Source organism: Peromyscus leucopus, chromosome 23 (assembly GCF_004664715.2).
Source record: "Peromyscus leucopus breed LL Stock chromosome 23, UCI_PerLeu_2.1, whole genome shotgun sequence".
NCBI lineage: Eukaryota > Metazoa > Chordata > Mammalia > Rodentia > Cricetidae > Peromyscus > Peromyscus leucopus.
This window is the reverse complement of record NC_051082.1, coordinates 30,520,260-30,543,261: the sequence shown is the minus strand read 5'-3', so window position 1 is coordinate 30,543,261 and position 23,002 is coordinate 30,520,260. Positions and strand designations below refer to the sequence as shown.

The 23,002-nt window shown below is 46.8% G+C and overlaps 1 protein-coding gene across 2 annotated transcripts; it reads left to right on the top strand.

Moving 5' to 3' along the window:
* The first annotated feature begins 4,491 nt into the window (after positions 1-4,491).
* On the top strand, positions 4,492-7,867 carry Gpr12 (G protein-coupled receptor 12). 2 transcript variants are annotated; one of them, XM_028878025.2, is made up of 2 exons: positions 4,492-4,624; positions 5,665-7,867. In XM_028878025.2, the coding sequence occupies exon 2, from the start codon at positions 5,753-5,755 to the stop codon at positions 6,278-6,280; it is 528 nt and encodes a 175-aa protein (XP_028733858.1). In that variant the 5' UTR covers positions 4,492-4,624; positions 5,665-5,752; the 3' UTR covers positions 6,281-7,867. The 2 variants fall into 2 exon arrangements, with proteins under 2 accessions (XP_028733858.1, XP_028733855.1); XM_028878022.2 differs by having other exon boundaries at positions 5,261-7,867.
* Positions 7,868-23,002: the final 15,135 nt, after the last annotated feature.

The following is a 23,002-nucleotide window of genomic DNA, read 5'->3' as shown; positions in this document are numbered from 1 at the left end:
ATAATTAGTCATCTATGATAATCATATTTGTAGCCATGTTAGTTAAGTCTTCTAGGTATACATAGATATATTTCAGATAGATAGGTAATCTTCAAACACTTCATAGACCTAGAGAATATGGCATTTAAATAACTTAGAATTCTGTTGACGTGAGACACAATTGCTCCTGGCTGCACCAATTGATCCCAAGAGAATGTTGGGCTTCTAAGACATTTCCATTTGGAAGTTTGTCTTTTGGCACAAAATGGCCTACTGGGCAAAGAACTGCCCTTGCCTTGATGGCTGACAGTACAAATGCAATGCTGTCCTTTCTGGACAAGCGGGACACAAGAAAAGCGACCACTGTACTCTGCCAAGACAGGGTAAGATGGTCTCTTAAAATTCCTGCTTCTAAAAATGGTCTGTCAGATACTCTAGGCCTGTAGCCAATTTGAATGCACCAACAATGCTGAAAACATTAGGTGACTGTCCAGGCTGCCAGCTGTCTTGGTCTACTTTTGCAAGATTCCCGAAAGTTGCTTGCATCCATCTACCATTTCTCAGGTACCATTATGTTCCTTCTCAGGTCTTTTGATGTGGTTGAAGACTAGATAGTCGTAATTTCCTCAGTTATGATAAAAGATAAGTTAGATATAAAACCTTAAACTCACAAATATAAGATAGATAGGACATCTTCTTTAATATTGTAACTATAATTCTTGCTCGGTAATTGTTTTGTTATATGTAATTTTACCATGTTAAAGTTAAAACCTTCCTTTTTAAAAAAAGAAGAAAGGGGAAGTGCTGTGGATATCACTCTATATAAATAAACACTGATGGCCAGTGACCAGGCAGGAAGTATAGGCGGGACAAAGAGAGAGGAGAATTGGGGAAACAGGAAGAAGGAGGGGAGACACTGCAGCCACCGCCAGGAGAAGAGCATGTAGAGACGCCGGTAAGCCACCAGCCACGTGGCAAGCTATAGCTTTATAGAAATGGGTTAATTTAAGATAAAAGAACAGTTAGTTAGCCGGGCGGTGGTGGCGCACGCCTTTAATCCCAGCACTCGGGAGGCAGAGCCAGGCGGATCGCTGTGAGTTCGAGGCCAGCCTGGGCTACCAAGTGAGCTCCAGGAAAGGCGCAAAACTACGCAGAGAAACCCTGTCTCGAAAAAACCAAAAAAAAAAAAAAAAAAAAAAAAAAAAAAAAAAAAAAAAAAAAAAAGAACAGTTAGCAAGAAGCCTGCCATGGCCATACAGTTTATAAGTGATATAAGTGTCTGAGTGATTATTTTATAAGTGGATTGTGGGACTGCGGGGCTTGGGGAACCTGGAGAGAAGCCCTCCAGCAACACACGCACACACGTACACACCCACACACACATGCATGCATGCATGCATGCATGCACGCACGCACACTTAGTGATGCCCCATGGAATTCCCTTCTGCAAGCTAAGAAGATGGCTTCAGGGTGCAAGCTGATGGCTGCCTAGGGTCACTGGCACCTATACGAGAAAGAAACCAGCCTGAGGTCGAGAAGCAAGATGCTGGTAAGCAGAGAAGCGAAGACAAGCAGAAATAAATCAGCGAGGAGCCGACTGCCCATTGCCAGGCAAACGCCTCTTGTAGCTTCTACCTCTTCCCCGTGAGTTACTCTAGAGTCTTCTCAGCCAGACAGTAAAAGGCATTAATCTAGTTTGAACTGGATTTCTGCCTTGTGGTAACAAAACTCTTAAGCACACCAACAAATAGGGGATCTGAAGTCAAGTTAAGGTACAACAACGATTCGAGGGATGAGGAGTCCTCTTTTCTTCTGCTTACACTGTATTATATAATATTTAGACTATATTAAATGTATGTACTTTTAGAAAAGCTAATCATAAGGGGACAAGGAAGGGCTGCATGTAATGGACACAAGTCACGAAAAAGGATGTAAAGCTGTTTTTCTACTTCTAATTCTTCGTGGACTCTTTGTCTGCTGGTGGATAAGTGCATAAAACACATTCAAGATTGAGTGTATAAAACTTAATTTGAAGTGCCACGGCTTCCGCTTTGAATGCCAATTCTAACCATATAGATGTTCTCTTAGTTGTATGACTTAGAGTCTGGTTAATTTTGGTATGTGATGCTTTTATTTATCTGGAAGTTTTTTTAAAAAAAACAATAAAATGTATTTTTAAGAGGGGGTGGGGATGGCTGGGAGTATGGCAGGTACCAGCCACCTGGCGTCACCGAGCAGACACAGCTGCTCGCTCTCAGCTCCTGGGTTCCACATGACAGTACTCAGCTCCAGGTGTGTGTCTGCTCAGTTCCCTCCCACAACTCTTCTCAGGGTTCTGTGAGAGACCCTGCCTGCCTCTGCCTGCCTCTGCCTGCCTCTGCTATCACCCGGCACTTCACACTTGGCTCCATGTCCATATTTCCCGTGCATGCAGCAGAGAGTGAATTCCAGGCCTGAGGAACAGCTCAGTGGCAGGGCACTCTTGCACCAGTGTGAGACTGTGGATTCAGATCTGATCCTTAGCTCTGGGTAAATGTGGGCAAATTTCACTGCTGAGTAAATGGAGTGAGCATGGTAAAGTCCACGTTGTTGCTGTTGGCTTGAAGAGCATCCAGCTAGTCTTCTGAATTCATTTTTCCTGAACTGCCCAAGCAATGGAAGGCTCCTAAAATTTGACCAGGTGGCTTGAATTGTCTTTTTTTTTTAAAAAACTGCTTTTTGTATATGAAACCATTGTTCATTTTTAAAAAGAAAAGAAAGTGATTATTTTATGTGTATAAGTGTTTGTCTACAAGTAGAATGTGTACCTTGTGTATGCAATGCTTGAGGAGGCCAGAAGAGGGAGTCATATCTTTTGGAACTGGAGTTTCAGATGGTTAAAAGCCACCTTATACATGCCTGGAACTGAATCCTGGACCTCTGGAAGAGCATCCAGCGCACTTAACCACTGAGCCATCTCTCCAGCCCTACATTGCTCTGTTTTAAAAATGCTTCTGCTCATCACACAGAGATTAAAGGGGAGATGAACATCCCTTTACTGCAGCACTAGCTACCTGGGGTAGTGTTGTTTTTTATCTCACCAGGGGGCTATGGTGTGCCCTTGAGTGCAACGACCATGTCTTACTGAATTTGTCCACGCAGGCTTTAACACAGTCCTTGGTGCAACAGGTACCCCATGTCTCTTGATCACACAAATGACTATTTAAACTCCACAGAACCTCACTTCTCAAGGTGTGATGCCAGCGGCTGCAGCATTTGGGACTGATGCTGGGACCCCCTCCCCAGAACTGCTGCTCTTTAAGTTTCAAAAGTGTTGCTGTAGAGAATATAGGACCCAGAAAGAGTCCTGGAGCTTTCTGGAGGACACGCCAAGACACAGCACAACACAAAACAGCTCCCTTGTGGCCCAAAGCAGAATCTGTGCAGGGAGAGAGTTTAGAAGCAATGTGAGGTCTCAGACTGGATGGAACAAATCTGCTGATTCAAGGCAGAGCCGCACCTTGGCAGTGTGTTGCCTTCGTGGGAAAGAGGGAAGGGGGCAGGTACCAGCAGTGCGGGTGAGAGATGAAGAGGGCTGAAACCAGGGAGGTGAAGTGGAGGGTCTTGTTGGCAGGAGGGCTGGAGCAACCTGGTAGAGCCAGCAGCTGATGGGGGTAAAAAAAGAGTTTAGAGGAAAAGAGGGCTAAGGCTAGGAGCTTGCTGGGCTGGAGCAGGAGTTGCGGTGAGAATCAGGGGAGGCAGAGGCACCAGATGATGCCCAAAGGGGTCTCAGGATCCTTTGCCCTGCACAACATTTAGGTCACACAGAAATTCGACTTTTCTTCTCCCACCTTTAAGCTGGAGATCATATTTAAATTTAAGGTCTGATCCGGTTCCGGGATGAGAGACACAGGCTCATCCTTTTAAGGCAGACAATTTTCAGGATCTTAGTCCTAGACTCCACGGATGTGGTAATGGAAATAATAAATTAACAGTGTCACTTTGGTACTTAAATGAATTGGGTTTGGGCCAGTGCCTGCAGGAAGCTTTTGCAAGAACGCCCTAAATGATTTCCACTCGCAAGCGGCTCCAGGAGTCCTTAATAAGTAAACTGGGCGAAGATAACAGCGATCCAAGTAGCGAACGTCCCCAAGGGAACAATAATAGCGAGTTTGCAGAGTGGCCAGCTGCAGCTTGCTCCTGTAAGGCTCCTCCGCCCCAGTTTGCTCACCCTGCATCCCGCCTGCACGTTCCGAAAACCCTATGGCCGTTTGCAATTCTTTTGGTCCTGAACTCGGCAGTTGAGGGCAAAGCATGACGAAGCCCAGCGCCTGGGGGCTAAGACTCCTTAGGGAAGTCACAGGAACCAAGTAGGAGGCCAGGCTCTCCTCCAGGACAGGGTGCAAGAGCGGGTCTCCTCACGACTGCGGCAGGCGGGCGTCCACGGTGTCGGGCTCCCGCCCCGCGCGCAGCTGCGACCTGTGGGGGCGCGCGCGGCCTCATGGGGTTCCCGCGGGCGCGCGCCGGGCGGGGAGCGCGCAGGGCGGAGAGCCGGGCGCGAGCGCCGCCGCTCACCTGCCGCGGGCGCCACCGCGGACGTGCCACGCGGGTGGCCCGCGCTCTTCAGCAGCACCGGAGGAGCCCCCCTCGGCCTGGGCGTGCCAAGGTGACCCCCGGTAACCCCCCTGCCCCGCAGGCTGCGCGCCCCCGCCGCTGGGGGAGCAGCCAAATGCATGCACATCCTTCTGTCTGTCTGTCTGTCTGTCTGGGCACCTCAGTGGTACACACCTACCTTTTGTGGCCCTTGCTCTCTGGTCCGTGCACATGGGGAGAGGCTGGGACACCCCACCTCTTTGTTTGGGTCCGGAGGTGTGTTTGGGGGTGTGCACGCGCGTGGGGGATGTTTGGGAAGGGTGGGAGTTCGAGGTCCTTAACATATTCCACCCTCCTGCAGACTTGTAGCTGCTGGGCGGTGCTCTCAGCTGCCCAGATGTCAAACAGTTGTTTCTTTTTGGCATGCGAGATGCAATTAGCCAATGTCGGTTCCCAGAGCTTTGGCGAGCGCGCTTGTGCCGCCTCGGGAGTCCTGTCCTGTGCTTCCCTCGGTGACAAACGGCATTTCAGTTGTGGGGGTTTAATCCATGCAGACTTCAGCTTTTGTTTCTAATTCCTGAAGCTCGTGGCATTTTTTGACACTGGTATCTGAGCCCAGGGCTGTCTGTCTGTCTCTGTGTGTCTTGCATGATCTTGGATTGGCACCCTACCGTACCCAAACATTAAAAAGCCTGTCTTTCCGTTGAAGAGGACAGGGGTTAAAATGAACGAAGACCTGAAGGTCAATTTAAGCGGGCTGCCTCGGGATTGTATAGATGCCAGTGCTCCGGAGAACATCTCAGCCGCTGTCCCCTCCCAGGGCCCTGTGGTGGAGTCAGAACCTGAGCTTGTTGTCAACCCCTGGGACATTGTCTTGTGCAGCTCAGGAACCCTCATCTGCTGTGAAAATGCCGTTGTCGTCCTTATCATCTTCCACAGCCCCAGCCTGCGAGCACCCATGTTCTTGCTGATAGGCAGCCTGGCTCTTGCAGACTTACTGGCTGGCCTGGGACTCATCATCAATTTTGTTTTTGCTTACCTGCTTCAGTCGGAAGCCACCAAGCTGGTCACAATCGGACTCATTGTCGCCTCTTTTTCTGCCTCTGTCTGCAGTTTGCTGGCTATCACTGTGGACCGCTACCTCTCACTGTATTATGCCCTGACGTACCACTCTGAGAGGACCGTCACATTCACCTATGTCATGCTGGTTATGCTCTGGGGGACCTCCATCTGCCTGGGGCTGCTGCCTGTCATGGGCTGGAACTGCCTGAGGGATGAGTCCACCTGCAGCGTGGTCAGACCTCTCACGAAGAACAATGCTGCCATCCTCTCCATCTCCTTCCTCTTCATGTTTGCACTGATGCTTCAGCTCTACATCCAGATCTGTAAGATTGTGATGAGGCACGCCCATCAGATAGCCCTGCAGCACCACTTCCTGGCCACATCGCACTATGTGACTACCCGGAAAGGCGTCTCAACCCTGGCTCTCATCCTGGGGACCTTCGCTGCCTGTTGGATGCCTTTCACGCTCTATTCCTTGATCGCCGATTACACCTACCCCTCCATCTATACCTACGCCACCCTCCTGCCCGCCACCTACAATTCCATCATCAACCCTGTCATATACGCCTTTAGAAACCAAGAGATCCAGAAAGCCCTCTGCCTCATTTGCTGTGGGTGCATCCCTTCCACGCTGTCCCAGAGAGCGCGGTCTCCCAGCGATGTGTAGCAGCCTCGCACCTGCGGGACACTGCCTCTACCAAGCACCCCCACTGCCCAGGGTGGCCAGTGCTGTCCTCCCCTGGAATTCTTTGTACTGGATTATCCCAAGCAGAAGCGATGACATCAGATAAGTGAGGACAGTGGAAAAAAAGTCATGTCACCAGTGTTAAAAAAAAAAAAAAAGACTTCTCTGCTCAGCATTATGTTGTTGGATTTGGAAGTTAGGTTTTATTATTATTTTTTAAAATATTTTATTTAAGAGGTTTTTGTTTGTTTGTTTGTTTGGAAGGTGTAGTGGGTCCCCATGTGGCCATGAAATTCTGCACAAGTCCCAGGCTTTTTAACCTAGACTTGAAAATAAATCAGTTTTTAAGGAAACTGGAGAAGGAATTTTTCTGGATTTAAAAAAAAAAAATCAAGGTAGATCTTCCATTCTGTATGTATCTAACAGGATATGAGTTTTTCCATAGGACCAAAGTAGTTTACATAACTATGTTTGGAAAGGCTTGTTTTCGGTAACACGAACTCAGTAATAAGTTACCAATAACAAAACCACAAACTCCCTTGTTCCTTCTCTACTACCAGCAGTCACTGCTCGTGAGAATTACTTTGCAGTTTCTCCGTGTTACAGTTTGGTATGCATGGTTACCTGTGGTAGTTAGACCACTAATTGCAATATTGCCACGTTAAACTCAGAATTAAAAGTCATTTTTCAATACAGTTTTAATATAGTCTTTCCAAAATGAGTCATGAAAAAAAAAAACGTTTTGAATTACAGATGAAGTAGCACTGATTTGCCATTGTGATTTTTAAAACTTCAGTCTGGTGGTCTTCAGAAAACAAAAGAGAAAATATATCTATTGAAAGTAGATTATATTTATTTTAATATATTCTGAAAAATAAATGAGTATGGCACTGTTAAGAAATCTACAAACATCACTTCTTACATCTCTGTCTATGAATCTATTGATGTTTTTCTTGCTTAAGATGAATAGACTTAAGTATTATAAACCAATTTTTTTTCTGGTTCATATTGTTGGTAGTGCAAAATGCATCTGAAGCAGGTGGTCTCCTATCTTAATGACCAGGTCTGTGAAATGCCCAGCTAACATGACTGGTGTGTGCCCAATCTGTGTCCTGTGGGCTCACAGCTCACAGGAAGAGCGACCATGTGTTTGTTGGTGAAAAGTTTAATTTATTTTCACCAAAAGATACCCTACAAGGAGTCTGTTACCTGCCTTCAGAGAGCAAAGGTGTAGCTGGGAAATGAGCACAAGAAGTGGCCTGAAACACTCAAGCAAGGTCCTTGTGCCTGAATGTCACTTTCTGTGAGAGCAGACGATGTACAGACAGCATCCTTCTGTTTGTAATGGGCTCATTGCTGTGTCTCTACGGCAAGCGGAAAAATTCCTGGCTGGTGCATCAAGACCAGTATCCTTGGGGGCATCATTTGTAATAGGTGCCCCTCAAAGATTTGTCCCAATCAGTATGCCCAGGGTGGTTTTAGGACCAATCTCCAAAGCCTGCATGCCAAAGCCATTCCTCCAAAGCTGCTTCTCACGTAGCACAAGTGAGAATAAATCCTCTACTTGAATCTGCATCTCCTCTCTAAGGTTATTTGTGGAAGCATGTGATTTTTAAGAAGTGGGAAAGGATTTTCAGCACTGTATAATACCCCCAACCCATTTGACAGTTTTAAAACATTTCTTTTGAATATCGGATGGGCTTGGTAGAATGAATAGGTTGAGTCTGTCTATTTATTTTACTTACATATATGTACATGTGTGCGTGCGTGCGTGCGTGCGTGCGTGCGTGCGTGCGTGTGTGTGTGTGTGTGTGTGTGTGTGTGTGTGTGTGTGCAGGTGCCCTGAGAGGCCAGACATACCCAACTGGCCTGGAGCTGGAGTTACAGATGGTTGTGAGCCACATGTGGATGGTGGGAATAGAACCAGGGTCCTCTGCAAGAGCAGCCAGCGATCTTAACCACTGAGCCACCTCTCCAGGCCTGGTAAGTTAGTTTAGACATGGGCAGGGAAATATTCATAATGAGTTCTTAAAGCAACAGATGATGTTTTATGGAAATGGCAGTTCTCACATGCATATCTCTGGCAGGAATTACAGGAGAGCAGTAAGTTTCGACTGGACCACATGTGTTCTCAGCTCCATACTTGGTGTTTTACCAACTTTTAAAAAACTGTAGCTGTGAAAACACACGTTTGTGGTGAGAAAACCGCAGCTGCAGAGAGAGGCGGAGAAACAGACTGAGGCTACAGTGTAGTGTAGGGCTTTCCACAGCCTAGAGCGAGTTCCTTCCCTGCATAATGCTGTCTTTGATCCCTCACTCCAAAGAAAGCTGCCTTTTAGCATATCGCTGTCATGGAATCTGGGTGCTATGATTAAAAGAAAGCTTCCAATTTAAAATTATGCGTGGACCAATAACCAATGCTTGTCTACATGGTGAGCTGTGTGAAATGGTCTTATAAATATTTATTCAGTGGTTTCTTGAAAGGTTTTACGTTCATTTGTTTGTGTATGAGTGTATTTACATGTGTGTATGGTGTGTGTGTGTGTGTGTGTGTGTGTGTGTGTGTGTGTGTGTGTACCATGTATGGAGTTCTGAGAACAATCTATGAGAGTCAGTTCTCAGTTTTCTCTTTCTACCTGTGGGTTCTGGGTCCTTCGGCTTGGTGACAAGCACCTTTACCTGCTGAGCCATCTCGCTGGCCCAGTGGTTGTTTTTGACCCATGATTTTAGAAAAACACCCAATTTTACTGGAGAGGTTTTTCTTCAGTCCTTACTGTTTAAATTTTAGGAGTTTAGAACATTTAAGTTGTTTCCTACAAGGTTTCTCTGTTTTGAATAAGGATAACCACTAAGAAACCCGCACCTATCTCAATGTAAGTCTATGTGTACAAGGCTATGAGTATATATTAGTCACATTTTGGGCCACTTTAGGACAGCAGAGAATCTTTTGTTCCATACGATTACAATTACTACTTACCAAGGAATACATTGTCTTGTCAGTAGGAACAGTTGTATCTGTTAGACAATTGAATTATTTTAGCAGACTCCTTAGTCCAGAGTATTTACCCAGGTGGTGGTTATTTGAGTTCTGTCTCATTTTAGTCTTGGACGTTCTTTATTTCAGTCAAGTCCACTTGGTGCTCCCTGGCAAGTAGTGCTCAGTCACTGAGCTACACACCCAGCTCCAGTCAAGTCTGCTAGTGGTGGAGCGGCCATCTCCCTTCCTGGGAGCTGAGGTGAGTCCAGGGCCTTCCTCATTTAAATGCCTAAATCAAAGAGTCAAGTTGTGGAGCAGAAACAGCCATAGATTTCCCCAGGTTTGGAACAGGATGGAAATACAATGAATGAAGACAGGGAATCATACCCAAAAAAAGGACAACAGAGATTCCTTAAACTTAAAACAAAAACAAAAACAAACAAATAAAACAAACAAAAAAAACCCCTCATCAGCTACTAAAGTATTGGTTGCCTTTGACTCACGGTCTCAGTAAGTACCACACGAAGGTGAATAGGGCGCCATTTCACGCCAGAAACGCACACCACAACAGTGACTACTCCGGTGTGATTTCGAGCCGGGTTTATATTCATTCCCACCTTGCAGATTCTCGCACTGTAATACTGGAACACATTGCTTCCTTGTCCTATCTGAAAGTGGTAATGCTTCTTGGGATGGTTTTGGTGTCCACTTAGGACCTTGGTGTCCACTTCGGACCTTTAGATCTCGCTTGAACTTTTAAGAGTCATTCGACTTGGGGCTGGAGAGATGGCTCAGTCTGGCTGTTCTTCCAGAGGACCAGAGTTCAATTCCCAGCACCCACAGGACAGTTAAAAACTGCCTGTAGCTCCAGTTCCAGGGGATTTGACACCTCACACAGACATACATGCAGGCAAAACAGCAATGCACATAAAATAAATAAGTTACTAAAAAGAATCATTCAACTAAAGATTTTATAATAGTTTTATATATTGTGATTAAATTAGGAGATATATCTGCCTTCTAGAAAACAGTGATAGAAAAGATTATGGTCACTTTCTTTTTTCTTTCTTTCTTTCTTTCTTTTTTCTTTTTTGGTTTTTCGAGACAGGGTTTCTCTGTGTAGCTTTGTGCCTTTCCTGGAACTCACTTGATAGCCCAGGCTGGCCTCGAACTCACAGAGATCCGCCTGCCTCTGCCTCCCAAGTGCTGGGATTAAAGGCGTGCGCCACCACCGCCCAGCTAAGATTATGGTCACTTTCATTAAGGCATCTAGAATGCTCTGTATTTAAGAGGCATAGCATATGAATCTCCCAAGAATTTTGTTAAAAATTCAGATTCTGGCCCCTGTATCCTGGGCATGGCTGAGTGTTTTATTAACTCCGAGGGATTCTGGTATTGAGCGTCTATGAGTGACACTTTGAAGCTTCACAAAGAAAATGTCTAATTTTCAGCATTTGCAAAATGTAAACATTACACAGAAATATCAATCAACAAATACACGTGCTTAAAGTGTTTATTCTCATGAGTGTTTGTGAATTAACAAAGTGTGTTCAAAGGACACGAACTTTAAATCTTTTCCGGAGTTTCCCATTATGTAGCTGTGAAAACTGGAACTGTATGAGTTCCATGTCAGTATCTTGCTGTTTAAGATCTAATTGGCATGGTCTGAAGGCAGTAATTTCTAGAAACTCCATGTAGTGTTCCCACCTGCAGATGCCCCTCCCTTCCATCCTTCCAGGGCAGTTCTCTTATGATGTGAGTGGTTTGTGTGTGTATGCATGAATTCATCTTGGGGGAACTCAGATGAAAACCTTTGCTCTCTGGGCTCAGCACTCTGACTGAATCCCCCACAAAGCAATCTTTCTCGATAGGAACATCAAAGGCATGTGGGACAATCTCACTTCCATTTGACATCTGTCTGTCACCTTTTCTGTTGCAGCATTAGAAATTCCATTAACCTTAACCCAAAACATTTCATCTCCCTTGCTTTCTTCCTGTCCAAAGAGATGAGAATTTTACGTTTTATTTTCTCAGACAGAAATAGGTTAGAGTAAGTCGTTGAGGTGAATGCCAGCACACAACTGAAATATCTCCTTTGCAGAGAATATTTTAAAAAGTGATTTAGGTTTGTTTTTGTTTCTGACACAGCATCTTGCTATGTAGCCCAGGCTGGAATCTGACCATTTTTTTTTCTAGATTCCAAGTCCAGTATGAAAGCACAGGCCTGGGACACTGAGGCAGGAGGGTCTGGAGTCTAAAGCTAGCCTGGGCTATATAGCAAGACTCTTTTCTTCTTCTCCTCCTCCATCCCCTCCCCCTCCCCTCCTCCTCCTCCTCCTCCTCCTCCTCCCCTCCTCCTTCTCCTCCTCCTCCTTCTCCTCCTTCTTTCTCAATCAGATTCTAAAGTTGGGCACCAATGAAAGACTTTTCACTTGAAAATAAGTTTAGAGGAGAAATGAAAATATGTACTTGGGCACAGATTATCTTGGCATTTGGCTCTTTGGACAGATCATTTTAAGTAAAATATTTAAACACTAAACCAAAGAACAAAAAAAGATTACAGAAATTTCCGTAAGGCTTGGAGTTGCGTTTCTCAACCAAACATGTTTTGAGTCTAGGGAGTCTTACCTGAGTGGCTGAAAATGTAAACTTTTCCCACAGGGAGGGACTGAGGCCGTTCTTCTATAGATGTCATGGGGTCATTGGGGTAAACCCTGAGACAGTTGCTTCTGACCCACCTGTATCCTCCTTCTAGGGTCATTTGAACCACAATAAATTTATTCTTGAATTTCATATCATCTAGTACTTGGAAGGAAACGAATAAAGTCGACTTTTCTAAAGCAAACAGGAATCATCTCAGTCAAGGTATTTTTTTTTTTTAAACAGAAGCTGTGAACTCTCCTATAATAACGAGTAGCAATATTTTAATACCCTCAAGCCCAGGTATTACATTAGAATTCTGTTTCATTTGGACCTAGCATCTGGAGGTACAGAGACATCTCTGAACCCCAGGAGTTATGATCACATTTTTGTGTTAGAAAAAGATGTGTTGAGGTTGGCCGTGGAGATGGCTCAGTGGTTAAGGTCTGCTTAATATACTGGTTAATATACTGCTCTTCCAAAGGACTGGGGGTTCATTCCCAGAGTCTGTCAGTTGGCTCACAACCACGTGTAACTCCAGCTCCAGGGGTTGGGTGCCCTCTTCTGGTCTCTGTAGGCACTGCACTCATGTTCACATACCCACATACAGACCTCACACACACATAAAATTAAAAATAAAACAAATCTTTGAAAAAATTTGTTGGCTATTATTGCTTTCACCTTCAAGTAAAATCACCCCAATTACCTAAATCATTTATTTCGGATTTTATTTTATGTATTTCTGGTTATTTTCACCGATTCATTGTTCCTTGCCATTTTTTTTTTCTTCATCTAAACATTTCCTGACACCAAGTCATCAAATGGGAGCCATCATTCACTAACAGAATACTTAATGGGTAGAGAGAACTGCTGCTTACTCTCTGTCCTTCAGAATAGTGGGTTTTAGAGAGTGGTCCATCACCATCACCACCAACAGCATTTCATGGGAACAGACTCCAGTAGATTCTCCAGCCTGCTCTCGGACTTACTGCCTAGAACTCAGGGAGTGGGACCCCACGACCCAGGGTTAGCACTCCAGGTGTTTCTGATGGGCACTAGTTTGCTGAATTCCAGTATCATATAAGGTTCCTGGTGACGTTGATGTCTCTGCATCATCGGGACCCTCTGGAGTCATTATGCCACCTCAGTGCCAAGCAGCCCATAGAGACGACGGTCAAAATCAGCTTGTAGATTTCGGCCTCCTACTGGTTACTGTTTTCAAGGCATTGCTATTTGTCAAGCTCAACTGAACCCCAGCTTCCATGAGCTCTGTGCCACTGTCACCCTCTATCTGGTGTCCCTCAGATAGAAAGCAACTTGGCAATGAGAGCCGCGGACCTTGCAGAGAGTAGTCTTCTTCTGTCCCTACTCATGAGCAGTCTGTGAGTAGCTGAATTTTCTAGTTGGGCACCATCTGTCCATCTATCTTCTGTCCATCCACACCTGGCTTCTCTAGTCCTGCAATGGTGTACACAGGAGTTCACATACATGCATGGGTATGCACGCGCGCGCACACGCGCGCACACACACACACACACACACACACACACACACACTTTGCCTTCAGTCTAGCTTGGTAGAGATTTTGGGGGACACCTTGGTAAGCCTGTGTCAGAAGACCACCTCTGGTGTTTTACACTGACTCCTGGAGGGTCTGGGTCTGTACCATCTCACCCACCATCACACCAGCCTCATGGCCCTGTGACTTCGAGTCCAGAAAGAGCAGTATCCAGGAGCAGTGAGCTGACCCCGGGGAAGCTTTTCTGGGTTGTGCCTGCTGCCACTCAGCTTTGAAGCCTGGTGTTTTCAAGAGGCCTCTTCAGCCTTCAGATCCTGACAGTGTCCTTTAGAAATGCTTGATGCCAGAGACCACGTTCCAAGTACTCAAAATGGCTCTTTTTGGAGCTGCTCTCTTTTTGTGAGGTTCTGGTCCCAACCACAGGCAGTGGTGTGACTCTCCCCGCCCTCCTAATGTGTGCAGATAAGACGTGCACCCCATCTCTCTGGGGTGAGGTGGGATGGGAGCCCAGGACCTAGACACACTGTTGCACGTCGCCTCGTGCTCAACTGGCCTTTTCCTCTCTGAGCCTGCAAGTTCCGATTTGCTAAACTGAGCATGCTCCAAGAACCCATTGCAACAGCAGGTGAGACAAGGCGTGATAAATGTTTAAGATGCACCGTGCAGACAGGTTATGGGTCAGGAGGGTAAGTGCATTTCCCTTATTTTCCATCAGGTGTAGGTAGACCCATTCTAGGTCCAGGAACACCAGAACGAACACATATCTGCCTGGACACCACATTCCGTGGTTGGTCTTACCATTGGATGCCACATTCTGTACTTGGTCTTACCACTGGACGCCACATTCCGTGGTTGGTCTTACCATTGCTGCATTGGCATTGTCCACACTGCTGCTTCTCCAAGGCTTGTGTCAGTTACCAATACTGATTCCATTTGTCCATGAGTGAAGTGCCCAGATCTGAGGTCATCATTTCAGCAGTGCCATGAGGGATGCACTGGTAAGGAAACGGATGCACAGAGAGCTGAAGCAACTTGCCCAAAGCCACACAGTCTTTTGTATTATACATTACTGTTGATACTTAGGTTTAAGTAGTACATACTAGGAAAGGCCAAGTGAGGCCACCCAAAGATGGGTGTAGAAGGATGGGGAGCCTCTTCAAAGACAGTCCCAGCTCAGGGACAGAGGTGTGATACAGGAACAGTGGGTTAGAGTGCAGGCAGGCTCCATGGATACAATGTGTGCACATACACGTGTATATATGTGTATGTATGTATGCCTGTGTCTGCATATATGTATATATGTGTGTATGTGTAAATGTGTGTGTGCATGTGTCTGTATATATGTATATATTTGTATGTATATGTGTGTCTGTATGTGCATGCATGTGTGCATGTGTGTGCACTCTCATTAGGTTTTGGTAATGAAAAACTATTGAGGATGTGTAGAATAAAGATTGCTATTTTTTTTTTTCTGCAAGAAAAATGAAATGTGGCAAGGAGGATATTGTCAGACTGCAGAGTTCCGGCAGCACATGCTTAGTTTTTCCAAGCTTGCATTTCAAATTCTATTTTTTTAAAAACAGACCACTTAACAATTAGTGATTTTTCATGATAATGGTCCATGCTTATTTTGGATCTATAACTTTAGCTAGAGTGGCCAGATGACTCGTTGAAAAGACACCCACGGGGCAGCCTGGGTCCACATGGTCAGACCTGTCTAAAGCATCCACAAGGCACCTGATGGATGGGTGCCATTATGATGAGCAGTGTATGGTGGAGGAATGGAGAGAAAGAGAGGCGGAATGGTCCCTGTGCCGTGGTAAGAGGCGGTTCTGAAGAAGCGAGTGTGGTGAGGAATGGGCTGATGTTGGTGGCCTGCTTGCCACCTGGACCAGAGTGGCATCAGGGCATGGGCTTCTGCCTAGGGCCATGTCTGGGTCTGTGTTGATGTCCATGACCCATGTTGCCACCAAGGCCAAGGGGATGCCAGGCTGCCACCTGTGGCCATTTTGGTGTCCAAGGGCCGTGCTGACAATGGGGCTGTGGTGACATCCAGGCCCAGCCTGTTACCGTGTCTGGATCCATGGTCCTACCACAGCCGGGTTCTGTGTTGATGTCCATGCCCTGTGATACCACCAAAGGCCACATGGATGGCTGGAGTCTGGGCTGCAAACTGTGGCTATGTTGGTGTCTGAAGGTTGTGCCGCCACCAGTACCATGACGATCTGGGTGGCCTGCACTGCCACACAGGGCCATGGTGTCCTCCAGGCTGCTACCATGGGTCACATTTGGGACTGTGGCCTAGCAGCAGCCAAGGTCTGGGTTGATGTTCATGACTCCGGTTGCCATGACAGGGGGTGAGAGGTGGGGGGGGCAGGGTGTGGCTCTGAGTGGATGCCCAGGGTCTGAACAGCCACCTGAGACCATGTTGGTGTCCGAGGGCCTTGCTGCCACCAGGGCCATACTGATCTGAGTGGCCCGGGCTGCCACCGGAGCCATGGTAACCGAGCTGCTGCCAAGGGCACGTCTAGGTTCATGTTCCTGCTGTAGCTGGGGTCTGTGATAATGTCCATGGCCCGTGTTACCACAGGGGGTAACAGGAACCAATCAGTGTTGAAATCCGAGGGCCGTGCTAAGCCAGCCCCGCCCCTCACTGGCCCTGGGATAGCTGGCCCTGCCCCTCTCTGGACACTGGAGCTGGGGAGCTGGCCTCTACACTTGGGAGAGATGGTCCCGATAGAATGGCCACAGGAGATCTGGCCCTGCCCCTCGCCTGAGGGGGCAAGGCCAGTGGCCGGGGCCAACCAGCTCAGCTACCACCCAGACCTGCATCCTAACATCTACCCTGTCTATGACCTGCTGGAGCGTGTGAAGGAGCTGATCTTGCCGAACATAGCCACAGGATCTCCACGACCCCTGGCCACAGCAGGACATCCGAGAGGAGTTTCAGTGAGGGTCCAGTGATGTGGTATGCCAGAGGCCTTGAGCCAGACCAATGACTCACTGCAGTGAGCGTTTGCAGACGGCACTGATCGGGCCACAGGTGTACTGTGCGTCACGCCGTACTTCCTGATGCCACTGGGATGAATGAAGAGGGCTTGGAAAGATGGAGGAGCAAGGTGGGTGTTTTTCTTGTCGCTGGTTTTGTTTTTAATTAATTTTGGGGGACTGTAGGGGTGAGGGGCAGATATGGAGTGACTGGGAGGTGAGTGGGATTGGGGTGTGTGATGTGAAATTCCCAAAGAATAAAGAATTATGTAAAAAAGAAGAAGAAGAAGAAAGAAAGAAAAGATCGGCTTGATCGGCTTTAGTTTCTGCGTATTGATCACTGAGGAAACAGAAGACTTCCTGATGGAAGTTTCTGGTTTGAAACGTGCCCGTGTCCTTACACTTCAGCTTCTGGGGCTTCTGAGCACTTGAAGGTTGAGTACAGCTGGGAAACTTAACCTTCAGCTGTACTTCATTTTAACCCACTTCTATCTAAAAGTCACACCCAGCTGCTAGCTGCCATGCTGGACAGAACATATCCAGGTATAAACTAAATGAGATTTAAGAGATTTTTCTTTAAAAAAAATATTTTATATGTATGAGTGGTTTATCTGCATGTATGTATGTCTGTGTACCATGTGTGTGCAGTACCCAAGGAGGTCAGAAGAGGGCGTCAGAGCCTCTGGAACTCAAGTTACAAACGGTTCTGAGACACCTTGCGGGTGCTGGGAACTGAACCCAGGTCCTTGGGAAGAACATCCAGTGCTGTTGTCTTCTGAGCAATTTCTCAAGCCCCAAGAGACTTTTTCCCCCTTGTGTTTTCAAGACAGGGTTTCCCTGTGTCCTGGAACTTGGTCTGTAGACCAGGCTGGCCTCGAACTCACAGAGATCTGCTGCCTCTGCCTCCCGAGTGCTGGGATTAAAGGTGTGCGCCACCTCCACTGCTGGGATTATTTTTACGTAAACTCAGTAATAATATTTTGGAAGCAAGAGGTTTCTGCCTCTTGGTCTCTCTTATCATTCTGCCAGCTTGAAATTAGACACTCTGCCTGTTTTAAGAAAATTTAACACACAGAGATATCAAATCAACAAAACATTAAAGTCTGGAGCGATTGCCACTTTGAATGATAATTGTAACCCTGGAAGATTCGCTGTGGCCCTTTAAAAATAATAGCCTTTCCCCTCCATTCTTCCTTTAAAGTGAATTGATCTGTAGAGAGTGAGCTACAACTGTTCCGTTCCTGGACACATTCCTGGTGACAATTCTGGGCTGAGGGCCAGGGCCACTTGTTCCTGCTTCAGGTCAGGCATCCATCTTTGCCAAACTGTGTCTAGAGCTGCTTATTCAGGCATGTGGGATGTGGAACAGAACTAGGCACATCCTGGCTCCACAGAGAGATTCCGGGGTCCCTTCTCCTCTGCCAATCAACTTCTGGACAAGTCCATTCCTGTGTTTAAGGTTTTCCTCAGCCCTCTTTAAAGTCCAGCAGGCTTCTGGCAGTGTTTACTGCAAACACACCCCGTTATGAGCTTTGTGGAGATTCATAAGTGGATTAAACCCTTTACCACCTGGGCCAGGTGTCCTAAGCAGCTTCTCATTTACCACCTGATTGCAGGAAAAAGAAGAAGCCAAGGACTCATGAGGGTTAGATGATAGGGAGCCTGTGGGACAGGGCAGGAGGGACGCCTGGGAGGCTAGAATTTGAAGCGGTGCTGTTAGCCACGAGCCACCTGTATCCTGGGATTGGTGACGGAGGTGGCACCAGACCTGGAGGGCCTTAGGAAAAGTGAGGAGAGTTGGGGACATAACTCAGCAGTTAAAGGGTCTCCTATTGTGAACAGGATACCAAGTTCAGACTCCAGTAACAAGGAAAAGTCAAAAAGTGAGATTTCTGCTTTAACAGCAGACAGAAAGCGTCATTGAAACTGGGAACAGTTAGGTTCCTGCCTCCTGGGGCTCATTCCCAGGAGAGAGCAGCAGCCACCTTCTCCTCACTCTTCTGATGGTCTGCAGAGGGCAACGCATTCTTTGGACTCTCACAACTCTTGTATTTGAAGTTGTGCGGGTGCTACATTCCTTGTGGCTCCCAGCGACTTCTGAGTAACGTACTGTGACTGCCTTCCTTTTCTGTGGGTTTTCAGAAAACATTTCGCTCAGGGAATTTAACTGGCTTAATCTCTGTAACATGGTTGCAGCAGGACACACACATAGTAGGGGCCCTGGCCTTGCTGACGAAAACAGCCCTAATTGGTGATCTGACTGTGTGCACTCCAAGAGGCCGCTTGTGCACAGTGGTGTGTGTTACCTGGTTATCTAGTTCATTCTCACACTGCCTCTTCAAAAATATTTCTGTGGCCAGGCATGGTGGTGCACGCCTTTAATCCCAGCTCCTCAGGAAGCAGAGGCAGGCAGATCTCTGTGAGTTCGAGGCCAGCCTGGTCTACAGAGCAAGATCCAGCACAGCCAGGGCTACACAGAGAAACCAAAAGATAAACAAAACAACCACCACCACCAAAAACAAAACCCAAAACTAATAAACAAAATTCCTGTGATTCTTTGAACCATAATCTTTAAATGTTCAGTGTAAGAAATAAATTCTTTTGACAAAGTCCTCCAAGACTGTCTACTGTGGAAGAAAATCCACTTATGGGACCTGAGTGATAGTGACCTGGGCTTTGTTTCAGTTTTAGAAACAGCACTAGCCCTGTCTTGGAAATGATTCAGAGTTACAGTTGTACCATGCTGTAAGTCCTGGAACTGTTCCTCTCCCCAAACTTCAGAGCCGAACCCTGGAACTTTTGTTTTTTAAAAAGCAAAAACAAAAACAAAGCCATAAAAAGGCAGTGTACTTTTTTGTTACAATGTTATAAGAGCCTGGTTAGAATGACTTTGTATAAATTTATTGTTATACTTATGCTATGTGTTATTATGAGTGTGTGTGTGTGTGTGTGTGTGTGTTGTCGTGTGAGCTGGCGCGCGGCGCGCTGGCTGCTCTCAGCACTGAGCTCTGGGGATCACACTCATACCATCGGGCCGCTCACCAGCCACCTCACCAGCCTGAAACACATTTTATGTGTTCGCTTTTAGGTTATTTAGTTTTCTTGCTTTCCTGTTCTGGGGACCCAAACCAAGCTAGATGGGCTCTGTACCATGAAGCCACATCCCCAGCCCCAGAAAACAATGTCATCAATGTGAAAATAAGCAAAGATTTATGTGAGTCGTTCCACAAAGGAAGCAGCAAATGAATGATATTTTTATGGACTCCGGGAGATGAATTCTGATTTTTCCCTCCGAGAATTTGTCTTGCTTCAAGAATACCTCAGGCCGGCGAGATGCCTCAGCAGGTAAGAACACTTGTTGCCAAACAGGACAGCCTGTCTGAGGTTGATCCTGGGACCCACATGTTGACTCCTGTAGTCAACGTGTGCATCATAGCATGGATGTCTCCCCACACGAAATAAGTAAACAAATAGATGGAATATGAATATTTGGGGTCTGGAGAGAGGGCTCAGCTGTTTAGAGCACTTGCTGCTCTTCCAGAGGATCCAAGTTCAGTTCCCGGCACCCACGTCAGACGGCTCGCAACCACCTGTCACCTTCTTCTAGATTCCCTGGGCACCTGAACGCATGTGGCAGACATACACAAGTAAAGGAATAACAAAAGAAAAAATAACATTTCTGGAGTTAGTTATGTTTCCTGTTTTTATTCAGAACTGGGGTGAGCTGATAAGGTTTAATGTCCCCAAACAAGCAGGTGCCCACCTATGGGCTCTGGGAAGGAAGTCACCAGGCCCCTTTGCCTTTGCTCTGGTCCATTCCCACAGTTCATACTGACGTCACTTGATTTGGATAGAAGCAGGGCCCAGGACGTGGTGGAGGAGGGCTTATGAAAAGACCAAATCTCAACTCAGGCCACACCTCTCCCGTGGGTGGGGGTTTGAGGCCCAGCGCATCTGCATCTTCTGAGATTCCTCCCAGGAACTTCCACCATCATGGGCCTGCACTTGTGCCTCCAGGGCTGGGAATCCAGGAAGGATGACCCTGAACTCCCACAGTGGTCTGCAGGTTGTGACGTCCACCAACCAAAGGCTGAGAATGGCATCTGATACCTCAGCAAGTCTGTGGCCGTGCACCCCCACCCTGGGGCGCCCCCACCCTTGCTGCTGCCCAGCCAACGTGTTCCTGCCACTGTGCCATCCAAGCATCTTGTGTAATTGCTTTCTTTGATGTTACTATAAGAACGCCACCAAATGTTACAACACTGTGACCTGGTATTTGTAGTAACCTATTGTGTGTTCTCAGGCCCTGGCCACTCATATTTGATCGTTGTGGCTGTCATCAGTGGAGGGGGATTGGCCCTGGCAGCAGTTAGCGGTGTGGGCCGCCAGCAGCATCTCCCACCGGGTCCACAGGCGGACAGAGAGGAACACAGAGGCTAGCTTCCCACAAAGCCTGCACAAGCCGCCTCTGTCTTGGCCTAAAATGACTTCGTTTATATTCACAATGGAATAGAGCTTCAAAATATATAAAGAAAATTCCTGTGGAACAGAAAGGAGGAAGAGGCAAATTTGCTGTTACTGTGGGACATTTCTGCCATGTTTTCCTCTCAGACATTAGTGAGACAAATGCCGCCTGATGGACATAACTATAACGATCACTCTAAGGCCTGCTGATGTATTTGTAATCTGCTCATGTCTCAAAAGTTTCCAAGGATGAAACCACACAGATGGCTTGTCTCACTAAAGGACATCAGTGACAAAAAGCAGCCAGCACATTCTTGCTTGCTTAGAAGTGAAGCATTGGTTTCCTAGAGAGACGCTGGAAAAATAGAATCATCCTCATAGAAGTCAGAAAATAATTTAAATAAACTATAGTTAAATGTGTTGTGTAAGAGATGGCTCAGTGGTTAAGAGCACTGGCTGTTCTTGCAGAGGACCCAGGTTCGGTTCCCAGCACCCACATGGCAGCTCACAATGATCCATAACTCTTGCTCAATTGAATCAGGACCCTTTACCAGCCTCTGTGGGCATGGCATGAATGTGGTGTGCATGCATGTGAGCATGCGTGCGTGCATGTGTGTGTGTGTGTGTGTGTGTGTGTGTTATATTTGTGTCTGTGCACATGTGTAGGTATGTAGTGTGTGCATGTTTATGCATATGTGTGTGCGTGTGTGTTTGTGTTCATCAGGAGTTTGACATCATGTATCTTCCTTAATCCCTCGACTCTTGGTTTTTACTGAGCCATGTTCTCTCACTGACTCTGTGCTCACCAGGTGACAAGACAGGATGGCCAGTGGAGCCCTGTGGACCCAGCTCTCTCCTAGGGTATCTTAGTTTTCTCTTGCTGTGATAGAATGCTGACCAAAGACTTCCCTCCTTTGGGCTCCACACTAGGGCCCACAGCCCTGGCAGCTTTATTGGAAGTTGGAGTGGTCCTAGGGACCCGAGGGAAGACCCATCCACCACTGCTAAACCCCTTTAAGCCTGACCAACAACCCAGGCTGCACCCTTACCCCTGGACTCCATACTAGGGCCTACTACATTGGAAGACTTTTTTGCTTTATCAGAGGCCAGGCAGAATCTAGAAACCCTAGATACACTGCCCACTTCTAGCTAACATTCCTCAAAACCTACCCCAAAACCCTAGACTGCACCCCTCTCTTGGGCTCCATACTAGGGCCTACAACCCCGGTAGCCTTATGGGAGGCCAAGCTGCTCCTAGGAGCCCCAGGTAAGATACTGCCACTGCCCACAAAACCCCTTTAAGCCTGCCCAACAATCCCAGACTGCATGCATGCATGCATGCGCGCACACGCACACACACACACACACACACACACACACACACACACACACACACACGGCTCTATATCCTGGCCTATAACTTGAGAAGAAGACTTCCACTTGACTATAGGCCAGGCTGGATTTAGGGACCCCAGGCCTACAACTTTGGAAGAAGGCTTTAGCTTTACCAGAGCACAGGCTGGTCCTAGGGATCCCAGAGATCAGACCAGATCTAGGCACCAAAAGCTGTACCCTCTCCCTTGGGCTCCATATCCTGTTCTACAACTTCAGAAGAAGACTTTGGCTTTACCAGAGACCAGGCCAGATCTAGGGAACCCTAGTGCCCAAAACCCTAGAGCAGACACTGTACCTGATCTGAAAACACACTAGCCACCATAACCCTTGGCCATTTAGACCAGAAGACCAGAGAGGAGAGAGAAACCAAGGAACAAAACACAAAAGAATGTACCTTCTTCTCAGCATCACATGGAACCTTCTCCAAAATTGACCGTGCTTGATCACAAAGCAAGTCTCAAGAGATTAAAAAAAAAATTAAAATTACCTGATATATCTTATCAGACCACCATGGATTAAAGTTGGATTCCAACAACAACAGAAAGCCTACAAACTTATGGAAACTGAAAAACTCTCTACTGAGTTACCACTGGGTTAGAGAAGAAATGAAAAAAGAAGTTAAACATTTCCTAGAATTCAATGAAAATGAAGGCACAACATACCCAAACTTATGGGACACAATGAAAGCAGTGTTGAGAGGAAAGTTCATAGCACTAAGTGC

What these genes read in the sequence shown, in the direction of transcription:
- Gpr12 (XM_028878022.2), top strand. Translation starts at nt 5,276, where the DNA reads ATGAACGAAGACCTGAAGGTCAATTTAAGCGGGCTGCCTCGGGATTGT.